Below are 25,021 nucleotides of genomic sequence, written 5' to 3' on the forward strand. Positions count from 1 at the left end.
TAGCATTAATTACATGCGTAACCCAAATTAAGGTTTTATATTTTAATATTTTATCCCAAATTAAGGTTTTATTTAATAACTGGTAGATTTTCTCTGCAAAGCAAGATTTTTTCGAGGTATGTTGTGAAAATTCTCAAAATATTTTGTGAAAATTCGATCACTAGCCTCCATAACTGTAGTGCCCCCCTCAGTCTTGCAGTGGTCAATAACATTAAAAGATTAAAAAAAAAAATAATTCAATAAATGTTGAAATCACTCATTTTTACAATATTTTTTGTTTCATGATATAACTTTTCAAGGAGAGGATTAAAATGGATAGCTAAAAATTTAGGGATGTTTAAAGAGGGATGTTGATCTATACATCCAAAAAATACAATAAATAACCATTAACTCGAACACCCAAAGGAGACCATGGAGAACGGTTTGACTAAAGGAATGTTTGACTTTAGCGAAGTAGAACGTTGTTCTTGTTTTTGTTCTTGCTTTCAAGGGACTATAAAAAACCATCCGAGATAATGAAAGTTTGAGTTAACCGGTGTTTGACTAACCAGGAATTAACTCTAAATACTGTAATATGTTTAAATAATTTCAATACAACAATTATGATAGGAATTTTACAAGTGTGTCTTTATTATCTTCATCAACTTCTAATACAAAGTATAACATTTGCAGATACATTTACATTTGATTTCTAGAAGATATTTATCAAGTTAGTAAGATTGAAAGTTAAATTCCTCCTGCTCAGATAACCTTTTTGCATTTATGTTTGCTGCATCCTGAGAAATATTTATATTTTCTGCATTCTGAGGAAAAATTTAACTGCTCCACCAATGCCATCAAATGGTAACTTTTTATATGATGTGTATCATGCAAAGAAACTTCATTTGCATTTCATCCAAAAGTCTTCATCATAATAAAATATTTTTTTCAATGCTTGCAATTTTGTGCCAGCAGAACAATAAATATTTCTTTTTATTATATAACAAACAAACATAACACCATGTGCTTAGTCATCAGATATAAAAAATAAAGATCTTGGTTGACTTTTTCTTAAAATCAACAAAATTCAAAAAAAGATTGTTTCCATAGAATGTACAAGAAACGAATACAGCATTTTTGCTGTCCAATTGCACAAGAAATAATAGTGGTCACAGACATGGAAAAAGTATACTGCCTAGAATGAATGATTCTAGGCAGTATTCTGACGAATTTATCGACGATTAACTATATGCAATGAAATATTTGTGCTTATTGGAAAAAGAAAAAAAGGTAAGTGTAGCTTTAGAGATAAATGGTCGGAGCAAAGAAGATATCTAAATAATCAGCAAAGATTTCTACATAATCAGTAAAGATTTCTACATAATCAGTAAAGAAGATTTCTATATAACCACTACTTAGTGTGAATTGCTTCACTCAAAACAAGAATTTTTAATATTAAACATTATTAATAATAAACATGAAATATGATCACTCATGGACTTGCTTACAGAATAGTGTTGAGTGCGGATCTTAATCAACTAAATAAAAACAAAAATGGATATTAAAGTAGTAAACAGTAAGCGTCCACATCATGAAAATGGTGTTAGCAAGGTAAATTATAAATTTAAAACAACCAAACTTAGGTTTACCATCATTAAAATTACATTCCATTGTGTTTGTCTTAATTTTGTATGTCTAATTTTTAACTATTTTAAAAACTGCACTGTTTCTGCTTGAGATTAAAAAAAAAAAAAATTAGTCTGCAAAAAATGATTGATGTCACTAGGCTCAATTTGATTAACAATTTTTTCATAAATTGTTCCATTTTATTTTCCGTTTCATAAATTCCATTAGCAATTGCTAAACACTGAGTGAGTAATAAAAGACATCTGCTTAAGCCTGACCTCATGTCTCTAATGAAAATGCAATTTTTTTATAACAGTGAGTACCTCATAAAATTTACTTAAAAAAATTAAGTCTATATTCAAACTGCATGCACAAGTATGCTTGGAGGCATACATTTCAGTAGAGCTGTAGGATAATTAGAAATAACTAGAGATAAATTTGATGATGCTCTACTATTAGGTTTTATATATAGCTTGCTAACCCAGCATTAACCTTTAGAGCAAAGGTTATGTCTAAAATATACAAAAATAACAATATAAAATTCCAGTAGGATTCATCTGATGGAATTTAGTAATGTTTTATTATATATGATTAATGGCAACGATATAGCAACCAAGAAAATTAAATAATATTTTTAAAAATTCACATTTATGACTTGTGATTCATTCCATCATTCCATAAAAAAGCAACTGAAACCATGAGTATGATTTTAATAGTTTTATTCAATGAGTGGAAGCAGCAATATGAAATGCAAAAGTCAAAATTTTGCAGGAAAATTTTAAATCAGTTAGAAGACTGGAAACTAAATGTTTTTTTCTTTTTTGACGTCAAACATTTTTGTACTAAAGGATCAAACCAAATGGTCGTCACATGAGAATTATAGGATTCTAACTGATATTTTGGAATAAAATGAGTAATTAATATAGATGATGTAAAGAAAGTGTATTATCTGTTGAATACTTTTTCTAAAATTTTTAGTTTTGAACAAGTTTTTGACAAAAGTTTAAAGTGTAGAGCAGTTTAATGTAACTATCTTTCAGTCTTTCAGAAGAGTAGTTTTAGGTCTTTTCATACTATCTTTCAGTCCTCAGTTTGGGAACAGCATTGTTAATGTCCTAAATTTGTCTTTTGCTTAATTTATTTTTCCAAACTTATTATTTATCCGCAAGTATTTTTTACAGAATCTTTAATTCTAACAAAAAAAAACTAATTATAGTTAAATTCCAACTAAAACCAAAAGTATTGTTTCTATTAAAAAATACTTTCACCTAATTCCTTCAAAACCTTTTTTTATATCATTAGAAATAATAAACAACCATTATGGCAAAATATTGTCATGAATTCTGTTATAGTTTTCATGGGACGAGTAGACTATGTCGATGTCTTTAAAGTTGATTCTCTCAAAACTGGCACTTAAAACCCTAAGACTCTCATGCAACATATTGTCTTTTTGTCCTTATATAGGAAACAAGGTGCTTATAACATGTTTTATTTTTGTGACTATAGTGGCCCTGTGTATTAGATTTAACTAAAAATAAAAAAATGTCAAATTTACTATGTATTTATTATTCTAAATTAGTAACTACCAATTTAATTTTAATTACTAATTTATTATTGCTCTGTACTTTTAAGAACATTAGGCAGTTGTGCAGAATACATTTAAAATTATTTGTGTTTTTAAATTATTATTATTTTATGTTTTAAATAAATTTTGTTTCACATTATTCAAAATTTTAAATTTTAAATGGCTGCAACCATTACTTTAATTTTAAATGGCTGCAACTAATAATTACTTGATTGAGATTAAATCTTTTGAAGCATGATTAGAAAATTGCTTGTGAAAATAAAAAACATTAGTTTAATATATTTTTATAAATTGGTTTTGACAAACAGAAATATTCAGAATATGATAATAAATATTTTAAAAATACATAATATAGTTGAAAATATTTATGAATAATTTTGATATGTAAAACACGTCAGGTAAAACTAAAAAAATTTGTGAAATAGTTTAACACTAGCTAAAAATCAAACAAAAAAAAATAATCAAACTTTAAAATCACAGAAATAGTTATTCAATAATCAACCATTTTTTTTTTTTTTTTTTTTTTTTTTTTTTTGTTATTTCACCTCCCCAAGGCCCAGAAGGCCACTACAGATGAGGAGGCTACTTAATTGTGGTCATAACCCTCTCTCAACTCTATAACTTCGAAACACGAACCTTGACGAACAAGGCCGCTGCGCGGAGAAACAAGTTGAGCGCGGTACTACCAGGGACGTGGTGGGGATTGAACTCCGAACCTCTCGCTTATGAAGCGAGCGCTCTACCACTACACCACTACCGCATAACCATTACAAAGGTCAATAACCAACCATTACAAAGGTCAATAACCAACCATTTAAACAAATTTATCAAAAAAAGAAAATTTTTTTCCAAAAAAATATACCTAAATATTTTACTTTTTTGTTTTTTTCTTTTAAGGATGTTTGTTATTTTCCCCTGCCAAAATTAATACGAGTCGAGTAAGAAAGCAGGTAAGAATATAACAAAAACAAAAACATTTTTTGACATAAAATTCATTTGTGATTTTCGCAAGTCAGTATATTAAGGAGATTTATTACACTTTATTATTTGCACTAGAAATAAGGACAATTTTAAAATTTGTTGTTCAAATGCTAAACTTTACTATTTTTTATCAATGGAAAAGCAAGAAAGCTAATTGCTATTTATTTGTAAAACATTTTTTGTTTTTTTGACAAGTTTTTCATGTAAAGTAAAAAAAAAGTCATTTATACTAATGTTCAAAAATAAAATATTTGATTGTTTTCGTTACCCTCATTGAAATAGTCTTTTGTTGGATTCTTCAAATTGTGCATTTAAACTCGATAGTTTATTTCCTAATGACCTTTTGTTATTGACGCTCCAAAATCTGCATTGTTATATTACTGAACTTTTTTAACGAAATTTTTAGGAGCCTATTTAAAACATTTTTTTAAGGTTTAAATGCAATTTTTAAAACAGAGCAATTATTATGTTTATTATCTCTAGTAATTTGTCCTAATGTTGAAAATTGGGCAACATAAAGGAAACAATTTCAGACAGGCATCAAGAATGGTAAATACATTTAAAAAAGAAACCATGGAATTCTTTTATTTAATTTTTTCCATCATTACAAAATCTATCATCCAAAGAATATACTTTATAAATAAATAGAAATTTATTTTCTGATTTTTCTATTATATAAGCATTGAGAAAAAATTAAAAATGTCAAATATAGCAAAAACATTTCTAAAAACCAAAAGACATAAAAACGAATAAACCTAAGAAAAAAAATTGACAAAGTTTCTCATAGTTCTAGAGTACATACCAAATTAGTTTTGTAAAAATCTTGAATAAATTCCATATCAAAATTCTCAATTGTTGTTATAAAATCATAAAGTTGTTGTTATAAAATATAATGTTTTTTTCCTTGACTTGTATCAAATTCTGTAGCTAAAAATAACAACCAATCTAAAAAAAAAATTTTAGTATTGGTTTTTTTTGTCAGCAGATAAGTTTAGCTTTTGCTGCGAATTATTGAAACGCTTTAAAAGTTAAAAAGTGTGAACTGCCGTGTTCAGTGTGTCTAAAAAAATTACTTTAAATGTGGACAAACAAGGCGTGCAACCGCACGTGCTTCCTGTGAAGGCTTGTAATGAGTTAACTTCAGAATGCAAATTATATGCTGACGACAGAAAATTAAAGTTACCAATAACAATTACAGTGTTTTAAAAGCACTAAATCAATTGCAAACCAGCATTATTAATTAGAGTAGCAATTAGTGTAGCATGTGGGTAATGAAACTTAACAAGGTAAAATGTAAAATTATGCACATTAGTGCCAAAAATAAAAATATATAACTAACAAGTATACTATAAACAATATAAATGGAAGTTATGATATTAAAGAAACTAAATTAGAAAAAGACTTAGGCATATTAATACCTGCTTATCTAAAATGGCATAAGCAAGTAAAACTAGCAGTTGCTAAAGCGCAAAAGGCTTTAATAAGATGAACTATTGCTTAAATTCTAAAATATTAAAAAGAATATATGACGCTAGTAAACCCTTTAAAAAAAAGGCTCGGAAACTAAATTTAATACTTTTAGAAAAAGGCAGATCTATAGAAGACTTAATATATCACTACAAAATATCAAATGGTTTACAAGTTGTGATTTGGTTCAAAAATTCCAAACTAGTTTCCTTGATAACAAGCGATGGACCTTCATCAAATATACGTTAACATAGTAAAAGAATCAAATGTGAAAATTCTTAAATTCCTTAAACTATTTTAAGGCTAAGTTGACAATTTAAATAATGGTTGTTATAGTATCTTTGCATGCTGTGCATCAAAAGCATATTGTTGTTGCAGCAAATATTATTAATACTATAACAATTAATTGAAATTTTGCAAGCTGAAACTTTGTAAAAAAATTATTAAAAACTAATTAAATTTTTCATGAATTTTTTAACAAAATTCAGTTATTTAATGATGATAGTCAAATAAGTTTATAAAAAAAGTATAAACATAAAAACCTGTACAACAGTCATGCTAAGAACCCCAACTTCTTGATACCTTCCAAATGAAGCAGGATAATACAAAGATTGCCCACTTGCTGGAAAAAGCTGACCACTTTCAATTTTAAGGAAATTATCTGGGAGTTCTCCAGTCACTACTTGTTGACGTCTTTGATCTGAAAACAAATTTAAATAAAAAGCTATATAAATAAAAACATGTTCATTCACAATTTATTCTCTAATTATAAATTCAAGGAAAATAAAATTAAAAAAAGTTTACAAATAATGTTGACAGTAGTTGGTAGTATTTGCAATAGTGCTGGTAAGTGTTTGAAATGCTAAAGCAGTTTTAACATAGTGACCTATGACAAACCCAGATACTTTTGGTACCACTGAAATAGTATGATGTAACAAAAAAAAAGCACACCTTAACATTTTGCAAGAAAATGCTCAAAAGAAAGTTTTTTAGTTAGTCCCATTTTGTCTGCTGCTTTGTCTTATCTAGTTTTTTATTATTGCACATAAGAAACCCTAACATTCTATTTAACTGCCATTCTATCAAACTAAAATTTCATTTTGCGTATTTACTTTTTTTAAACGTCTGAAAATTGTTTTATTTTCAGGTGTTTAAAGAAAGTAAATGTGCAAAATGAAATTTTAGTATTTGAATAATTACAAAGTAAAAACTTTAGCTTGTTAGGACTTTTAGAAATCACTTAATATATTTATCTTAAAACTACTGTATAATCCATAATGAGAATGGAGAAATTAAAGTTAGAACCTTCGAGAACAACCTTAATTAAAGGTTCATACCAACTGTTAATTCGTTGTAGCTGTGTAGCTCGAAATAAAATAAATATATTGAACTAAGGAAACAAATCACTAAGAATGTTGAACTAGGAATAAAATTATTATTTTCAAAAAGTTTAAATAAATAATAAACAAAATACTATAACCAAAAAAACTAAAAATTATTTTTTTGACTTTACAAAAACTTTTGCAAAAACATTACATCAATGTGATAATATTTGGGTTGATGTTTAATTTACACATTTGTTATTTTGTCCTTACAAATTTCTCACATCCCATCTTGAGTCAAATAACTTAATGTCAGAAAATCAATTTTCAATCCTCTTACTCTACTTCAGACTTGTTAACTGCTTGACTGAAAGATTTTATTGTGCATTAGATAGAAGAGAGACTAGGACTGTTGCTCTTCACATATCTAAAGCGTTCAACAAACTTTAGCATGCTGGTCTTTTCTATAAGCTTGTTTCATATGGTATATATGGAAAAGTTTTTAAGATTATTAAATCATTTCTTTCTAACTGCTTTATTAAAATCATCCTTCACTCTTCTTCAATTCCAGTAACTTCTGGGGTATCTTAAAGCTCTATCTTTAGTCCTGTTTTGTTTCTTATCTACATTAAAGATCTTCCTGACAACCTTACATCTAAAGTAGCTCTTTTTGCTGATGACTTAACTTTATACTCCTGTCTTGACAAAAAGTCTTTGCTTTTTGATCGCTTAGAACAGGCAGCCAATCTTGAATCTGATTTTACATCTGTAAGAGATTAGGGCTCACAGTGGCATGTAAATTTTAACTACAACAAAACTCAGTTATTTACTGCAAACAACTATTGCAATACTATCAACACCCCTATATAAATGGCAACCCTCTCACTGAGTCCTCTTCTTTACGTCTCCTTAAATTATTGTTTAATACCGATCTTTCATAAAAACCATATATATAATCAATAGCTAAATTAAATTTGTGGTATGGTTGCTTCTCTATATGATGCTTGTCATTTTCTTACTCTTGTTTCCATAATCTACCTCTACAAATCTTTTATTCCTCCTTGTATGGAAAACTGGTCTTATATTTGGGCTGGTTCTTCTAATGATGCTCTTTCTCTTCTAGACAAGGTCTAAAAATGGATTGTAAACATAGTTGAACCTGCTCTATTCACTAAGCTTGAGCTTCTTTCCCATCATCATAATGTTGCATCTCTTTCTCTTTTCTACAAATACTACCATGGTTGCTGCTCAAAGGAGCTATTATCTCTAGTTTCATTAACTAAAACTTAATCTTGCTCGATTCGTCATTCAGCAAAGTCATATTGGTTTACAGTATCTATCCCTGCATGCCCTAAAAACTTTTATTTGTCTAGTTTTTTTCCCCACATTTTAACCCTTTGGAACTCCCTTCCATCTTCATGTTATCCTGATTCATACAACTTTCAACTTCTAAAGTCTTCTGTCAATCGTTTCTTTGCTCTACAGCTATTCTTTTTCTCTCAACTTAACAGTGGTTGATTACAGCCTTGTTGGAAGTGAATTAAAATAAAAGTATATATATATTTTATGCCAGATGTTACGCCTATTGATACTTTATTTAGCAAAATTTACAAATTATTTTTTAACTTTTACTTTTATCTATATAAAAATAATCTGATAGACTTTTAGTTGCTTTGCTCATCATTGATTTATTTCTTATTTTATTTTATTTCTAAATTTAATTCTTAGATTTAATTTAGAAACTTCCCCGCCAGTTCGATTTTGGGCCAAAAATGTTGGGTGTTTTAAATGCCAGGCAGGGACCTTAAAATTTATCCTATAAAACTTTTTATTCTTTTAAATATTATAAATTTGTCTACAGAATCTTCTATAGACTAGTTTCTTAAAATTGGTAAAAAAATTCAAAATTTTCTTCACAAAAGCCAATTGATCACTCAGTGGCATATAAAAAGCGTTTTTGATTTTTTAATAAACTGTTTCCAGACATGAAAAAAACTATAAACTGGATAGTTTTTATAATAGTGTCAAATTAAGTCCAAAAAAAAAAAAATTTGATTCATGGAGTAACCTGCCCCAGACAGTAATCAAAAACAAGAGTTAGCGAAGGGGTTTTGTTAAAGATATTGCCATGACAACAGTATCAAAAAATAAGATAAGTTAAACTGGATAAGCTGGGAAGGTAATATACGCCTTACCAAGATATAAATGCCTATTGGCAAATGACGAAATATAGAGAATATATTTAGAACAATATATTTAGATTTCTGAAACAATTTTAAATGACATTTGTCACAATGGTTTAAATGGAATCATATTTATGGTACCTTGATAAAACCTTGGCTCCACTTGCTCTTCTAGACCATGATGTTTCTGCTGCAGAGAGAGAAGATGTTGCAAAAATGCCTTTCTCAAAACCAGTTCCTGAATTTTTTCAGCATTCTAAGAAATTAAATTTGTTAAAAGCTCTTAACTTTAAGCTAGAAAAACCACCAAGTGTTACACAATTAGTGGGTCAATGGTTCAACTTGTCAAGTCACTCTATCAATTTTATTTTTAATTGCTGGAGTAGCAATTTCTAAATGTGGCCTTATATACACTGTGTATAATTTCTTCCATAGTTTTGCGTCTCTGCTTATGAATGTATTTTTCATCCATCCTAAAATGTTATTAGCTTAAGATGCAATTTCCGAAGCGTGTGTGTCCCATTTGCCATTCAAGGTAATGGTAATACCAAGATCGTACTCGTTTTCAGATTTTAAAATGTTAATGTTGGTCAAAGATGCTGCATCAAATATATAGTAATTTTTTTGGGGGTTGTTTTTACCCATATGGATCACTTTGTATTTTTTGTAGTTTAGCTTCATGTACCATTTTTCAGACCATTCCGTGATAGCATTTAAATCTAATTGAAGCTTGTCTGAGTCTGAAACATCTTTAATATGAGCAATAATTTTGCAGTCATCGCAAGGGAAGTAATTGATGACTGATGGCAAATCATTTATGTAAAGGATGAACAAAAGTGGACCCAAGACACTACCCTGTAGTACACCGCTAGTTACATTTGCCCAGCTGGACTTGTACTCTCCAAGCAAGTCCAGCTGGGCAAACAACTCTCTGTTTTCAGTTAGTGAGAAAGTCACCAATCCAGCAAAGTAGTTTTCCAGTGATACCAAAGGCTTTCAGTTTATGCATAAGACATTGATACAGCACAGTGTCAAAAGCCTTAGCAAAATCAAGAAAGATTATATCAACTAATTGCTTATCTGCCAAAGATGAAGAAATAATGTCCATCGACTCCAAAAGTTTAGTGACGCTGAATTTTTTTTTTTTTTTTTTGATAATTCACCTCCTCAAGGCCCAGAAGGCCACTACAGACGAGGAGGCTACTTAAATGTGGTTATAACCCTCTCTCAACTCTATAACTCCAAAACACGAAACTTGACAAACAAGGCCGCTGCACAGAGAAACAAGTTGAGCACGGTACTACCAGGGACGTGGTGGAGATCAAACTTAGAACCTCTCGCTTATGAAGTGAGTGCTCTACCACTACACCACTACCGCATATTTGTTCCTAACAAATCCATGTTGTTGTTCTGGGATATGGCAAATTTGATCATTATATAAATAATTCAAGATAGTGTCCCGGATAATTTGTTCCAGAACTTTGCACGTTACAGACATGAGCAAAGCTGGACGGTAGTTAGCTGCATTTAATCGACTTCCACATTTGTGCAAGGGTGTCACATTAGAATTTTCCAAGCATTGGGTACAGAACCTTCTTGAAGTGAGCTGTGAAATATTTTTGTCAGAGGGTACACTATTGTACTAGCACATTCTTTAAGAACCCATGGGTGCACACCATCTACACCTGGAGCTTTATATTGACCTAGTTTGCAGAGACTTGAAATTACTTTTTCTAAAGAAACCAGTTTCCGAGACAAAGCTTGTGGTTTGATGTTTAAAGTTCGGCATTGGAGAAACAAGATCTTCGTTAATAAAGACAGATTTAAAATATGAGTTTAAAATATTACTTATCTCAGGACCTGAGGTAATAGTATCGTTATTTGAATCATACATTGCGTTTAATTGCATTAGTAAAAAAAAAAAGTACATATTCAATTTTAGGTTGATGCCGATGCATCAGTATCCGCCTGTACCAATCGTTATTGGCATCGGCCAAATATAGGCATCAGTGCACCCCTAATTTAAACTGAAATAAAATTCAAACAAGGAAAACAAAAATAAAAAAAACTGTACAGTTTACAAGCCTTCCCGGGAAGCGCATGTAGTTGCAAACCTTGTTTTTCCATGTTTTAAATAATTTTTTTAGACTAAATGACCACAGCAGTTTGCGTCTTTTAACTTATAAAGCGTTTCAAAAATTTGCGGCAAAAAGCTAAACTACTAAGAAAAAAAAACAATCCTTAAAAAAGGAAACAAAATTGTATTGAAATATCAAGTTTAATTAAAAAAACTAGAAATTTTTAATAATTAAAAAAAGTTGAAAAAAATTTCTTTATAATAAAATTTTAATAAAACTAATTTGCTATGTATGCTAGAACTATGAGAAATTTTTTTAACTTTTTTTCTTACGTTTATTTGTTTAAAAAGTCTTTTAGCTTTTAAAAATGCTTTTGCTATTTTTATTTTTTTCTCAATATTTATATAATAGGAAAATAAGAAAATAAATTGTTATTTGTTTGTAAAATATATTATTTGATTAATAAATTTTGTAATGACAAAATAAGTTAAATAAAAGAATAACATGGTTTCTTTAATAAATATATTTACCGCATTTGATGCATGTCTGAAAATGTTTCTTTTGTATTACACAATTTCCAATACCCATTTGTTAATACAAATTACTAGAGATAATGAACATAACGATCGCTCTGTTTAAAAAAATGTATTTAAAAACTTAAATAAAGTTTAGGTTCTTAAACATTTTGTTAAAAAAGTTCAGTAAATTAACAATGCTCTAGCCCACGAGCTTTTGTAGCATCTTCAATAACAATAGTTTATCAGGAAAAAAACTATCGGGTTTAAATGCACAATTTGGATAATCCTACAAAAGTGCAGACTATTTCAATGGGGGTATGAAAACAATCAAATATTTTATATTTAAATATTAGCTTTAATGACTTTATTTTTTTATATGAAAAACTTGTTAAAAAAAAAATATTAACTAGTTTTCTTGCTTTCCTGTGCATTGATAAAAATTTAAGTTTAACAAAAACATTTGAAAGAAAAAATTTTTAACTATCCATGTTTCTAGTAGAGATGGAAATCAAACCCTTCTTTTAAAGTGTGATTTGGTTTTATCTAATGTTCAAGTTCGGTTTGGTTAAGCCTTAAGCGCAGTTCAGGTTTGGTTCGGTTCAGTAACAACTAAAGTTTGGGTTCGGTTCAGTTTGGTATCAACACAATTGTTTTTTTATTAGTTTTATTAGTTACATTCACAATAATAAAACAAATAATAAAACATAAATAATAAAACATAAATAATAAAACGTAAATAAATTAAAATTATGTTAAGTAGTTAAAGCACTTCAAATTATTTGAAATAACTCGCAATTCTTTAACTACTTCAAAAGTTCAAAAAACAAAATGCTAACAAACAAAAAAAACATAGTTAAAGTGAGCAAAACATGAAACTTACTTTCTGACTTTCTGAAACTTTCTGAACACAAATAAAGGTAGCTTAAGTAGCCTATATAAGGGCTGCATGTTATATTTGAGAAATATCAGCATTTCTAACATTTCTGGCTTTAGGCAAGCCCTGCAATCACTCAACATCACCCCACACACTGAAGAGACTCTTTCACTGGCAGTACTTGTAGCAGGAATAGCCAACAATATTCTAGCAATCAATGCCATTGTCGAAAGCTTATGTTCACAGTCATTGTCTTTCCAGAATTGCAATGCATCACATGCTGTCACGGGCAGCGTCAAGTATTTGTCAAATTCATGTCTTGTGTCATTACTGCCAGCTATAGACAATAGAGTGGCAGCTGTTTTAAAGTTTGTCAGCAAATCATACAATTCAGGGTCAGCTGTACTCTTTTTTAAAGGAGGTAGTTGATCTAAATGATTGCATTCACCAATTCGCTGTCTAAATCTGTACTGCCTGAGTCCTTGCATAAACCTAAGGTGTTGAAGAAGAAATAATTTTGTCTGCCATACTATGCATCTCTGAATAAACAAAATTGCAAACTTCTGCATTGAAGAACGACAAGTATTTGTAAGAAGAAGCAATAAGTGTTGATAGCGTGTGCAAAGGATGAATAATATACTTTTCATTCAAGCTGGATAGAAAAGCTGCCTTTAAATTACGAGTACTGTCACTGTCTGAACCATTGATCTTACAGACTGACCGTAAACAAATTAGTACTATGTTATGTATTGTAGACTTATGTTACATATTATCTTATCTATCATATTATGCATTGTAGCCTTATTAAGGTTATTATAATTATGTTTTGGTATGTTTCATAATTATACATATACAGTCGCGAGCAGTGAATTGTACACATCAGTAATTTTGGTTACTTTTTATCTTTTTGTCTTATAATTCAATGAATATGTATTCAGAATTTGTAATATTTTGTATTTTTTATTTCATAACTAACCCATAACTAAGAGAAGAAAATACTACAACACATTTCAAATAATAATACAAATTATTAAAACTTATTTAAATTCAATTTTTTACAAAGAAATAAAAACATAGAAACTTACTGCTGTTTACAATTCACTACTCGCGACTATATATATATATATTTATATTTATATATATATATATATATATATATATATATATATATATATATATATACATATATGTATAAATATATATATATAAATATATATATATATATATAGTCGCGAGTAGTGAATTGTAAACAGCAGTAAGTTTCTATGTTATTATTTCTTTATATATATATGTACATATACATATGTATATATGTATGTATGTATGTATGTATGCATGTATGTGTGTGTGTATATATATATATATATATATATATATATACACACACACATACATGCATACATACATACATACATACATACATACATACATACATACATACATACATACATACATACATACATACATACATACATACATACATACATACATACATACATACATATATATATATATATATATATATATATATGTATGTATATATATATATATATATATATATTTATATATATATATATATACACATAAATACATGTATATATATATATACATACATACATATATATACAACCCTCAGAATTAGGAAAAATGAGGTTGGCAATAATTTGCCAACCTCAATCTTTTAAAGGTCAACAAAAATCATTCGATACAAAGGTCTTACCATAAAACATAAAAACAAGGTCGGCAATTTTTCCTCAAACACTTTCAGGTCAGCAGTTAGGTCAGCATTGCTGAATGCCGACCCTAATTCCGAGGGTTGTATATATATATATATATATATATAGATCTATAGTTTGTTGTCTTTGGGAAGAGCGGAAGTAAAAAAGTGATTCTTACGCCAACACATACGTCACTTTTAATTACTTTTGACTTTCGTCCAACATTTTCGTGTTGGACAAAAGTCGAAACCATTAATTTAATTACAAATTAATTGTTATATAAAAAAACCACAAAAACGCAAATTTAATTGACAAGAATGTTTTTAAAAACATTCTAAATGTTTTTAAAACATTCTGAATGTTTTTAACAATATAAACAATGTTTTTATTTTTATTTTTTTTAATAAAATGTTTTTATTTTTATTTTTTTTAATAAAATGTTTTAATTTTTATTTTTTTTAATAAAATGTTTTTATTTTTATTTTTTTTACTGTAAATCATGCGCGGAGTGTTGCTACATCGACTATCTTATAGCCTGATTCGCAAGGGAGTGCTGCTACATCGACTGACAAATAGCCTGACCCGCAAGGGAGTGCTGCTACATCAACTGACAAATAGCCTGACCCGCAAGGGAGTGCTGCTACATCGACTGAGGGTTTGGTTGGGGCAGGCAGTCTATCATTATTAAAAAAAAAATTCCGGTCTTGCATTTTAATTTTTACTTTTTGTCAACAAAATATGGAAAAAACTTTCGGACAACATATAAGGGTTCTATATATATATATATATATATATATATATATATATATATATATATATATATATATATATATATATATATATATATATATATATATATATATATATATATATATATATATATATATATATATATATATATATATATATATATATAATATATATATATATATATATATATATATATATATATATATATATATATATATATATATATATATATATATATATATATATATATACAACCCTTGGAATTAGGGTTGGCATTCAGCAATGCTGACCTAACTGCTGACCTGAAAGTGTATATATATATATATATATATATATATATATATACAAACACTTTTAAAGTGTATATATATATATATATATATATATATATATATATCAAGGCTTGTGATGAAGAAAATCACCAAGCGTGTTATATCACGCTCATAAAATTTTAATATATGTCACCGAGCGCAATTATGCGTTCGATGACAACATATTATAATTTTGCTTGGGGTCAAGGCCACAAGAGTGATCTTGAAATTTGAAAATTGCGGAAGACTGTGTTTATAAAAAGCTTTATAATTGTTATACGACTTTCATTCGTCAATGTTTGAAATAGTATCTACAACAGCGCATTTATACTACTTCAACAATGTAGTTTTTTATATTTCCCAACTTCTCGTTTTTTATTTGTGCCAGATCGCTATTTTTTTAAACTATTAATGGTAAAAAAAAACCGCAACCAAACAAAAACACAAGTGCTTAATAAGTTCTTATAATAGTATCGAAGAATAAATTTGTGGCTAAAATTTTTTGCTTTTGTTGTTTTAATATGTATTTAAAACACTTTTAACCTAATATTTACGATTAACAGTTTTTATATTTCTTGATACTTTTTTAATAATTAATTTTTTTCGTAAATTAATTATATTTTTAATAATATTAATAATTGATATTTATTAAAATATATTTAATAATTATTAAATATATTTTTTTATAATTTATTTAAATAACGCTTTTTTTTATTGTCAAAAAATCTTACTTGACATTTTTACAAAATTGAAAATATTCAGAAGCTTTAACTTTCTTATTTCCTAATTTTCTATTCCCATTTCATTTGTACATTTTTATATTCACATTGTGTTTCCACGCACACTTGGTTGAAATAGTTAACATTCCATTATTGAAATTAGCTGTAACAACTTTAAACTGTTCGTTCATTATGTTAGTGCAAAATGGAAAAATGCTGACAAAACAGCAAAACAGAAACGTGCAGAAAGTGAGTGACATAAAATTAGTAAAAACATCTAATTTTTAGTTGTCTTCAACAGCATGTTTCATCATCAGTAGGTTCATCAGGAAGAACCTACTGATGAGTACTACTGCTACTAAATAAAATACTAAAAAAATATATATACATATATATATATATATATATATATATATATATATATATATATATATATATATATATATATATATATATATATATATTGACAGAAAATTTCTTTTTTTAATACTCAATTTTTTTGGCTTATTTTTATTTAGATTTTCTATTTCGTATAGTCTTTGATAGTTTCTTTTTTTCGAGTATTGCTGTTTTACTCTCTCTAGTTTTTTATAGCTTTATTTTGCCGCAACTTCTTAAAACGCTTATTATATAAAAACATGGTCAAGTTGTTTAAAAAAATTATTTAAGTGTAGATGAACAAGGCATGCAACCGCACGCACTTCCCAGGAAGGCTTGAGAGAATTTAATTAATTTCTGACAATAAGTCAAATATATAAAATATGCAGCATAATTTTCAAGAACTATCAATATTACAATATATCTAGTTGCTTAAAGAAAAGCGAAAAATACTAAAGTTTAAGATAACTTTTACTGGTTTAAACTATTACCAGCAGCAATTTCACTTTAGAATCCCTAAAACTTATCTTTGTGAATTAAACATTCATTTAGAATAAAACTGATGTAGTAGTCTCTTGTTTATATATAAAAATACGCTAACTCAAAAACATGTGCATCTCTAAATTTTTTTATAACTTTTTAAATTCTTAAATTTAAATCAAATTAAAATATGGCTGATTTTTTTAAAAAAAACTTCAAACAGTTAGAGTCAGAAGCACAAGTAGAATTTTCAGTTCTAACTTAATTTACTATCAGTCTGAATATTAAAATCTAATATTTCAGATTTTAATAACTATACTTGCGTAATTTCAGTTGTCAAATCCTCTAATCACATCTATATACATACTTTTTATATTTCCTTCATCATTTGAAGCCATTCTGAAAAAAGTTTAGTATAGTGTAGTGCAAGAAACACATGGGACAATTCCAATCGAATTAATTTAGATCTAGGTGAAATAAAACATACTTGAATATTAAATAAAACAATGTAGCAGTAAAATACATTCAAAATACTTATACATACATATATATATATATATATATATATATATATATATATATATATATACATACAACCCTCGGAATTAGGAAAAATGAGATCGGCAATATTTTGACGACCTCAATCTTTTTGAGGTCGGCATCAGGTCGGCAATAATTAGAAAGGATAGAAATATAAAGAGGGTCGGCAATTTTTTGCCGACCTCAAACACTTGCAGGTCGGCAGTTTAGTTCAACCCTAATTCTGAGGGTTGTATATATATATATATATCTTTTAATACATACATAGCACAAAATGTCATGTCATATTAAAAAAGCCATCAACAGCGGCTGCAGTACATTCATAAAAAAGACAGTGATGCAAACGGTTTTGTTAACTGTATTGCAAAATAAAACCTTGTTATTTGTTGTTCTAATATATTACTTGATAAACTTGTTATATTATAAATAATACTATTTATTTCACTATACCTATTATACAATTTAAGGTAGTTTACCATTACTATTTATTTCTTTTTTTATTTTGACTTTTTTTCAAGTATCTTACATTTAATTTTTTATTTAGTGTAAATTTTTTTATTTTTATTTCTTATTAATAATATTAGTCTTTAACTTAATAATCTACTAAATTTTTTCTTCCTTAAATTATTTCTAAAAAAGTTTTTATGAATACAGTTGACTCTCAATATCTCAAATACTTGATATCGCTAACTTTTGAGTATCGCTTACTTTTCTTTGCGACCCCATGGAAAAAAATAGCACAAAATCAAATTGGAAGAAACTTCATAAATTCCAAAATGTTGACAAGGCCATATTCACATGGTTTGTTGCAAAAAAAAGTCAACAAGTACCAGTTGATAGCATACTGAAAGAAAAGGCACTTTAAAGCATCTGACTATTGGTTTCATAATTGAAAAGAAAGTTCAATTAAATTTAGTCATATCTTGTTCAATTTAAATATAAACAGATACACATGTACACCTAAAAATAAGAATTAAATAATTGATTCAAATTTTAATCACACCTTTGAAAAATTCAATGCTGGCACAAGAAAGAAAAAAATAGTAAAGTCAGAATAACAAACATGGCAGTAGGGAATGCAGCGAAAAATTTTAGTTCCTAATTTTAAAAACAGTGATAATGAAGTTGAAGATAGCATGGACTAAAGCATTGATATGGAAGTAACGGTTTCAATTGTACTGCTGCAATTTCCAATCGAAACCGTTACTTCCATATCTATCAGCAAAACAATTCTCCAGATAACAGAAATCTGTTTACTATTGCTAGAAATCATTGTAAAAAGGTTTTGTCAAACGCCAAAGCTCGCTATTCTCAGGTCATGAAACCTAGTATTTTCACCTCATTTTTTCTAGAACTATTTTCAGGATAGTTCTCTCTTTAAAAAAGTGGTTTTTATTAATTTGTGTTAAATTAGAAAAAAATTATGATCTCCTCAACTTTGGAAAAAATCATAAAATTGCTAAAATATGCCAAAATGAAACTAACTGTAGCATTATTCTGTTCATCCACAAGTCTTTACAGATAGCTTTTCTGATTAGCTACTACTGCCTGCAATAAACGGGTAAAAAATAGGCAGTTTGTTGCAGTTTAGAACTTAAATATATCTAAAAGCAAAATGTCCACTCGCCTAAAAAGTCCAATTTTCAGCCATTTTGAGATGCTTGTAAATTTTTCTAACACTTTGTTTTGATCTAAGATTAACAGCATATAAGACCATTAGACCTAACTATCTGAAAATGCAAACATTATAAACTTGTCAAATCCACACCAAAAATGCCAGCATTTTTAAATTACTCTATTTTTCAATCATTAACGGTTGTATGTGTTACTAAAAACCGGTGCCCCTCTAATCTGTCAACTAGTCTATGTAAAGGGTGCAACTAATTATAAGTCATTTCTTAATAAAAGGAAAGGTATGGTTGGTTGTCCTCTCCTTGATTTGGTCTTTATAGTAGATAGGGGCACAAATAAAAGGGGAATTAACTTTTTAGAGACCTTCATTATGGTTCAAATAAAGGTCTCTAAATTAATTTAGATATTTAGGTACTTAATACCTAAATATCTAAATAAATTTCAAAACGAAACCATTATTTCTTTAAATTCTATTTTATTATAGGTAATCAGTGGTGTTTATGTGGTCTGGACCCCCCCCCCCCTCACTAAGGTGAGGGGGAGGGGGTTTGGGGTGGCACCAATCAAAGGGGAAAGAAGAGCAACCAACTTACAAAGATATAAGCATTCATTTTCTAGCATGAAACATACATAATTCATTTTCTAATGAATATACAGTTAAGGCCATTAGATCTTTATTGCATTTTTTCATGCTTTTACCATAAGATTCAAATTTTCATAGTAACTATCAAAAATGTGTGAGAGATTTTCCAGCAAATATGCAATGTAATGGTCTTAAAAAGGAATTAACAAAAGTTAATTAAATTACTTAAAGTAAGTTGAATTTGATTGGTGCCACCCCTCCCCCTCACCTTAGTGAGGGGGGGGGGGGTCCAGACCACATAAACACCACTGATTATAGTGGATATAAATAAAATAGAATTTAAAGAAATAATGGTTTCATTTTGAAATTTATTTAGATATTTAGGTATTAAGTACCTAAATATCTAAATTAATTTAGAGACCTTTATTTGAACCATAATGAAGGTCTCTAAAAAGTTAATTCCCCTTTTATTTGTGCCCCTATCTACTATAAAGACCAGATCAAGGAGAGGACAACCTACCATACCTTTCCTTTTATTAAGAAATGACTTATAATTAGTTGCACCCTTTACATAGGCCAGAAAAACTATCTGTAAAGACTTGTAGATGAACAGAATAATGCTACAGTTAGTTTCATTTTGGCATATTTTAGCAATTTAATGATTTTTTCTAAAGTTGAGGAGGTCATAATTTTTTTCTTATTTAACACAAATTAATAAAAACCACTTTTTTAAAGAGAGAACTATCCAGAAAATAGTTCTAGAAAAAATGAGTCACTTGTTGAAAGTGAGAAAAAAGTTATACAGATCTAAAGTAGTCTGTTTTGACCATTTGTAAATCGAGGGGGGGGCCACTGTGTCATGTTTGTAAGGCTATAATTTCCGAACCGTTGTACTTGGAAGTCTGAAATTTCAAATTTAACCTATCTACATGATGCACATAACAATATGTAAAAATCAGGAAAATAGGAGATGGTGAGTCACAGGCCATTGGTTGAAATATGATTTGACCCTCCAGTGAAAAATACATTGATGCTTAAAAGAGAGCTTGCCATATTTGATAGTGTTGAGAAAGGAAGTGTGCAAGTTAAAATTTGCAGTATTTCGAGTGTAATATTTGTGCGTGTCACTTGTTTTAATAAAAAAATTATTCAACGAATTTGGTATTTTATTTTGAAGAAAATCAATCACAAAGAGATTATTATAAAGCTTTACAAGATCTTGAAATTTTAGAATTTTTAATTTAGAAAACCTATTTTCGATATTAGATCGTAAGGGAGAAAATGTCATAATTCTTAAGGAAGTGCGTTATAAAATGTTTATATGATGTAATAGAAAACTTCCTTTTTGACCCCAAACAGTGCAACAATAACTTAGATGTGAGGAGAACAAGGAATAGTAAATTGATATTAAAACATGTTGGGGAACATAGTGTCGTATTAATGACAGCATACTATTGGCACATGAGAGTTTTTTATTTAATTGAATTAGTTGATAGTACCATGATAGGTTTTTGTCAAGAAATATCCCGAGGTATTTTATATATTTAGATGGGAAAAATCTTTTACCATTAATTCTAATTTTCACATTATTACTATCAATCTTTTTTTTTGGAGGGTGAAAAATGATAAATTCAGTTTTATTGATATTTAGGAAAAGACAGTTACTATTTTCCTGGAGATGCGATTGGTTTTTTGTCTTTTATATCTAAATATAAGTGTTTTTTTTTTGACAACTTGTTCATGGCCATTAGCAACTTTTATTATATTAAGAGTTTCAAAAAGAAAGAAAGCAAAACTAACAAAATAGGAGATTAAAATAAATTTATATAGAAAAAAATGATAAAAAATTAATAATTTAAATAATTTGCGTACTTTTTTTATTCCTGTTTTTTTTGGTATTAAAGTTAATATTTCCTAAGATTTTTTTCGCCAATACATATTCTTGTTACATTACCATTTATAATTCGCAATCAGACTGGAAAACCAATTACTTTAGTGGAACACATACAGCCGTAGGAGCCTCAGGAATAAAAGAGAAAAGATTATATTAGAATAAGAGTCACCTAAAAACTATTAAAAGGTGTTGGACAGACGCCCAGTGTAAAAGCACAAAATTCAAGCAAAGATTTTTTATTAATAATTGTTTACATATATTTCACCAATAACATTGTAGACCAAAGGGGAGAGGGTGGGTAGAACTAAGTTAAGTAAATGTATTTAAAAGAAAAATAATAAAAATTAGGCAATGGTGGGATTTGTACCACGGGCATTCTGTGTATGAAGTAAACACCTTATCTGAATAAGCTAAATGTACGTTCACTAATGTAGAAATAAATGTTAAGATATAAATAAAAAAGTTATACAAAAGTAAAGCATATGAGATACATACGTATATAAGCATACATGAACAAACCAACATATGAGTGTATATAAACATATACACATAACTATATAAATATAATCATATAGGAACTATATATACTTTTTACATTAAAATTATACAAATATATTTTACAAATAGATAGCAATTTATATTTTTGCTCTCATTTTTAAAAAAATAAATAAAATAAATTATAGGAAAATCATTCTTTTTAATGTCATATTAAAACCTTCTTTTTTTTTTTTCTTCTTTGCCTTATCCAATTTCATTGCTGAAAACAACAACCACCTTGAAGAAACCAAAAATAAAAAAAAATACACAAATTATTTAAATTACTATGTTTGTCTTTTTCTATTTAAAATTACTTTAATTTTCTATTTTGTTAGTTTTGCTTTGTTTGCTTTAGAAACTTAGTTTTTTCTGAAAAGTATTGAAACGCTTAATATAATAAAACTTGCAAATAGCTGTGACCAAGTTGTCGAAAAAAAAAAAACTTATTTGTGGACATGAGACAAAAAAACGCATGCGTCTCCTTCAGCAATTACTTGCAAATCATGGCAAAATTGCTAACCTCTTCAATGACTTAAAAAGTTGAAGGTGGTATAAGTCAGGTTGTATAAAAACATAAATATGGAATAGAGAGTTGTAAAACATTTAGGTGCCAGAAAAAAAATTAGATGAATGTATGTAAGTATGCATGTATCTATATATGTGCGTATGTATGTATGTATGTGTGTATGTATGTATGTATGTATGTATGTATGTATGTATGTATGTATGTATGTATGTATGTATGTATGTATGTATGTATGTATGTATGTATTCATGTACGTATGTATGTATGTATAGTGTATATGTATATGTTTATATGTAATAATATTGATGTTTATATGCCACAAATATATCTTGTACATAACATTTAAATTTTTCTATAGATTTGCTTAGAAAGTGTGATTACCTTGAAAGTAGTTTTCGGATACTAATCTAAAACATTTGGCATTTTCGTTGTTAATATTATTATCAATACATTTTTTATTTTAATTTTTACCACTTTAGTTATTATATACTACTATTGTTATAATTATTATACACTCTTAGCTTTATTACTGTTATTGTCATTCTATTGTGAACATTAGCATTATTATTATTATTTATCATTAACATTACTACAACTATTCACATTACTAGTAATGTAAGTAATAAACACTTAGTAATACTGATATTCATTTTTATTATTTAATTTACTATATGTAAATATCTTTAAATGTAAAACTTCTATTCAAAAATATATTATTGATTGATTACTCGTTGATATTGGCTGTTGCCAAACTTACCCTGAATCCTTCCTAGTATCACAATACTATAATAAAAAGTATAATGATACAAGTTTGCCTAATACACAAGTTACTTTTATTAACTCAGATATTTTTATATCTTAAAATTCTTGAAAAGTCTTTTTCAAAATACTTTTGATTATCTTTGTTTTGATTTTGTCAAGTAAAAAAAAAATATTTTTTAGTTAGACAAAGTTGTGTATGACAAAACTATTTCGGTACCGGTATTTTTCTTATCGGATATTTCTTTAACGGCGATTCCGAATCTGAAAAAAAACCCGGGGCTTTTCAAATAATGCCTTTAAATAGTGTGTCACATAAAGTAACGCATTGACTATTAAACCTGATGCCGTTGGGCACATTTGAGTGCACCGATATCAAAAAAAATTAAAGAATCCATTATGGCTGCCTCATTCACTGAACTCGGTGTTTCTATTTGCTGAAGTCAGTGTTAAAAAATGAAAGATTCTCTTTTTAATATTAATTACGGCAAACAAAATAAAATTGTTCATGAAGAAGAAATTAAAAATGTTTTTAAGATTATTTGTTTAAATGAAACTTGGATAAACTCTAATGATTTAAGTAAAAACGCAAATTTCTATCTTTTCCGTTTTGAGTCTTTGTATGTCTCAAGAAAGACATATCAAGAGAGTCTCTTCAGACATATTTGTATTTCTCAAGAGAGACATTCAAATAAACACGGTGGCGGAATTCTCATTTGTATTATAATATTTATTATAGTTAAATATTTAGCACGCTTGCCTCAGAAGGTAGACTTCCGTGGTTCAACGCCACATCAGGGCATATTTTATAACATTAATAAGGAAGTAGGCGTGAACTTCTTTTTGTGATAAGACCGTAAGGAATTCTAGTGGAACCTAAAATAAAAATAAATAAATAAAAATTAATTAAAATTGAAAAAAAAATTTTTTAGTCAAAATTCAAACCGAATATGCTGCTATATATTTCGCCTTTATTATTTATTGATAACATACAGATAAAGAAAACAAAAATTAATCTTTATCCAGTTATTTTGATTAAAGAAAACCAGGAAAAATCATATTGCAATTCTAACCTAGTAACACTATCCGAAAGAATCCCTGAGATCAAATCTTTGTTTACTGATTATCTAATACCCGTGGATAATTGCATTTGTTTAGATCAGTAATCTTCCAAATTAATGTTTGATGAGTTTGAAAGAGCCTTTAAACCTGTTTAAAACTATAAAGCAATTAGATCAGATCAAATTAATGGAAACGTGGTCATAGATTACTTTGAACAATTAAAAGATGTTCTTTTTAAAATCTTTAGAGCTTCTATCCATCAGGGAGTATTCCCATAACAATTAAAAATTGCAAAAATTATTTCTATTTTTAAAGAAGGGGACAAATCTGAAATTAGTAACTATCGTCCCATCTCTGTTCTTTCCTTTGTTTGAAAATTTTTGAAAATTATGGTCAACAGAGCATACAAATATTTTCATGATAATAATCTATTTTACATCAACCAATTTGGTTTCAAGATAGATAACACAATTGAACATGCAATTATCCAATTTGTAAGTGAAATTTCAAAATCATTCG

The 25,021-nt window shown here is 27.9% G+C and overlaps 1 protein-coding gene across 1 annotated transcript in view; it reads right to left on the reverse strand.

Annotated features, from left to right (window-relative positions):
- LOC101234525 (toll-interacting protein) overlaps positions 1-23,656 on the reverse strand; it is a 46,378-nt gene extending 22,722 nt beyond the window's left edge. Inside the window, exons 1-3 of the mRNA XM_065814814.1 lie at positions 23,439-23,656; positions 17,337-17,436; positions 6,181-6,338 (exon numbers count right to left, since the gene is read on the reverse strand). Coding sequence (XP_065670886.1) covers positions 6,181-6,338; positions 17,337-17,367 — 189 coding nt within the window. The 5' untranslated portion in view covers positions 17,368-17,436; positions 23,439-23,656. The remainder of the gene's footprint in view (positions 1-6,180; positions 6,339-17,336; positions 17,437-23,438) is intronic.
- Between the last annotated feature and the right edge of the window lie 1,365 nt (positions 23,657-25,021).

The sequence above is a fragment of the Hydra vulgaris genome, chromosome 12, assembly GCF_038396675.1.
Source record: "Hydra vulgaris chromosome 12, alternate assembly HydraT2T_AEP".
Lineage (NCBI taxonomy): Eukaryota > Metazoa > Cnidaria > Hydrozoa > Anthoathecata > Hydridae > Hydra > Hydra vulgaris.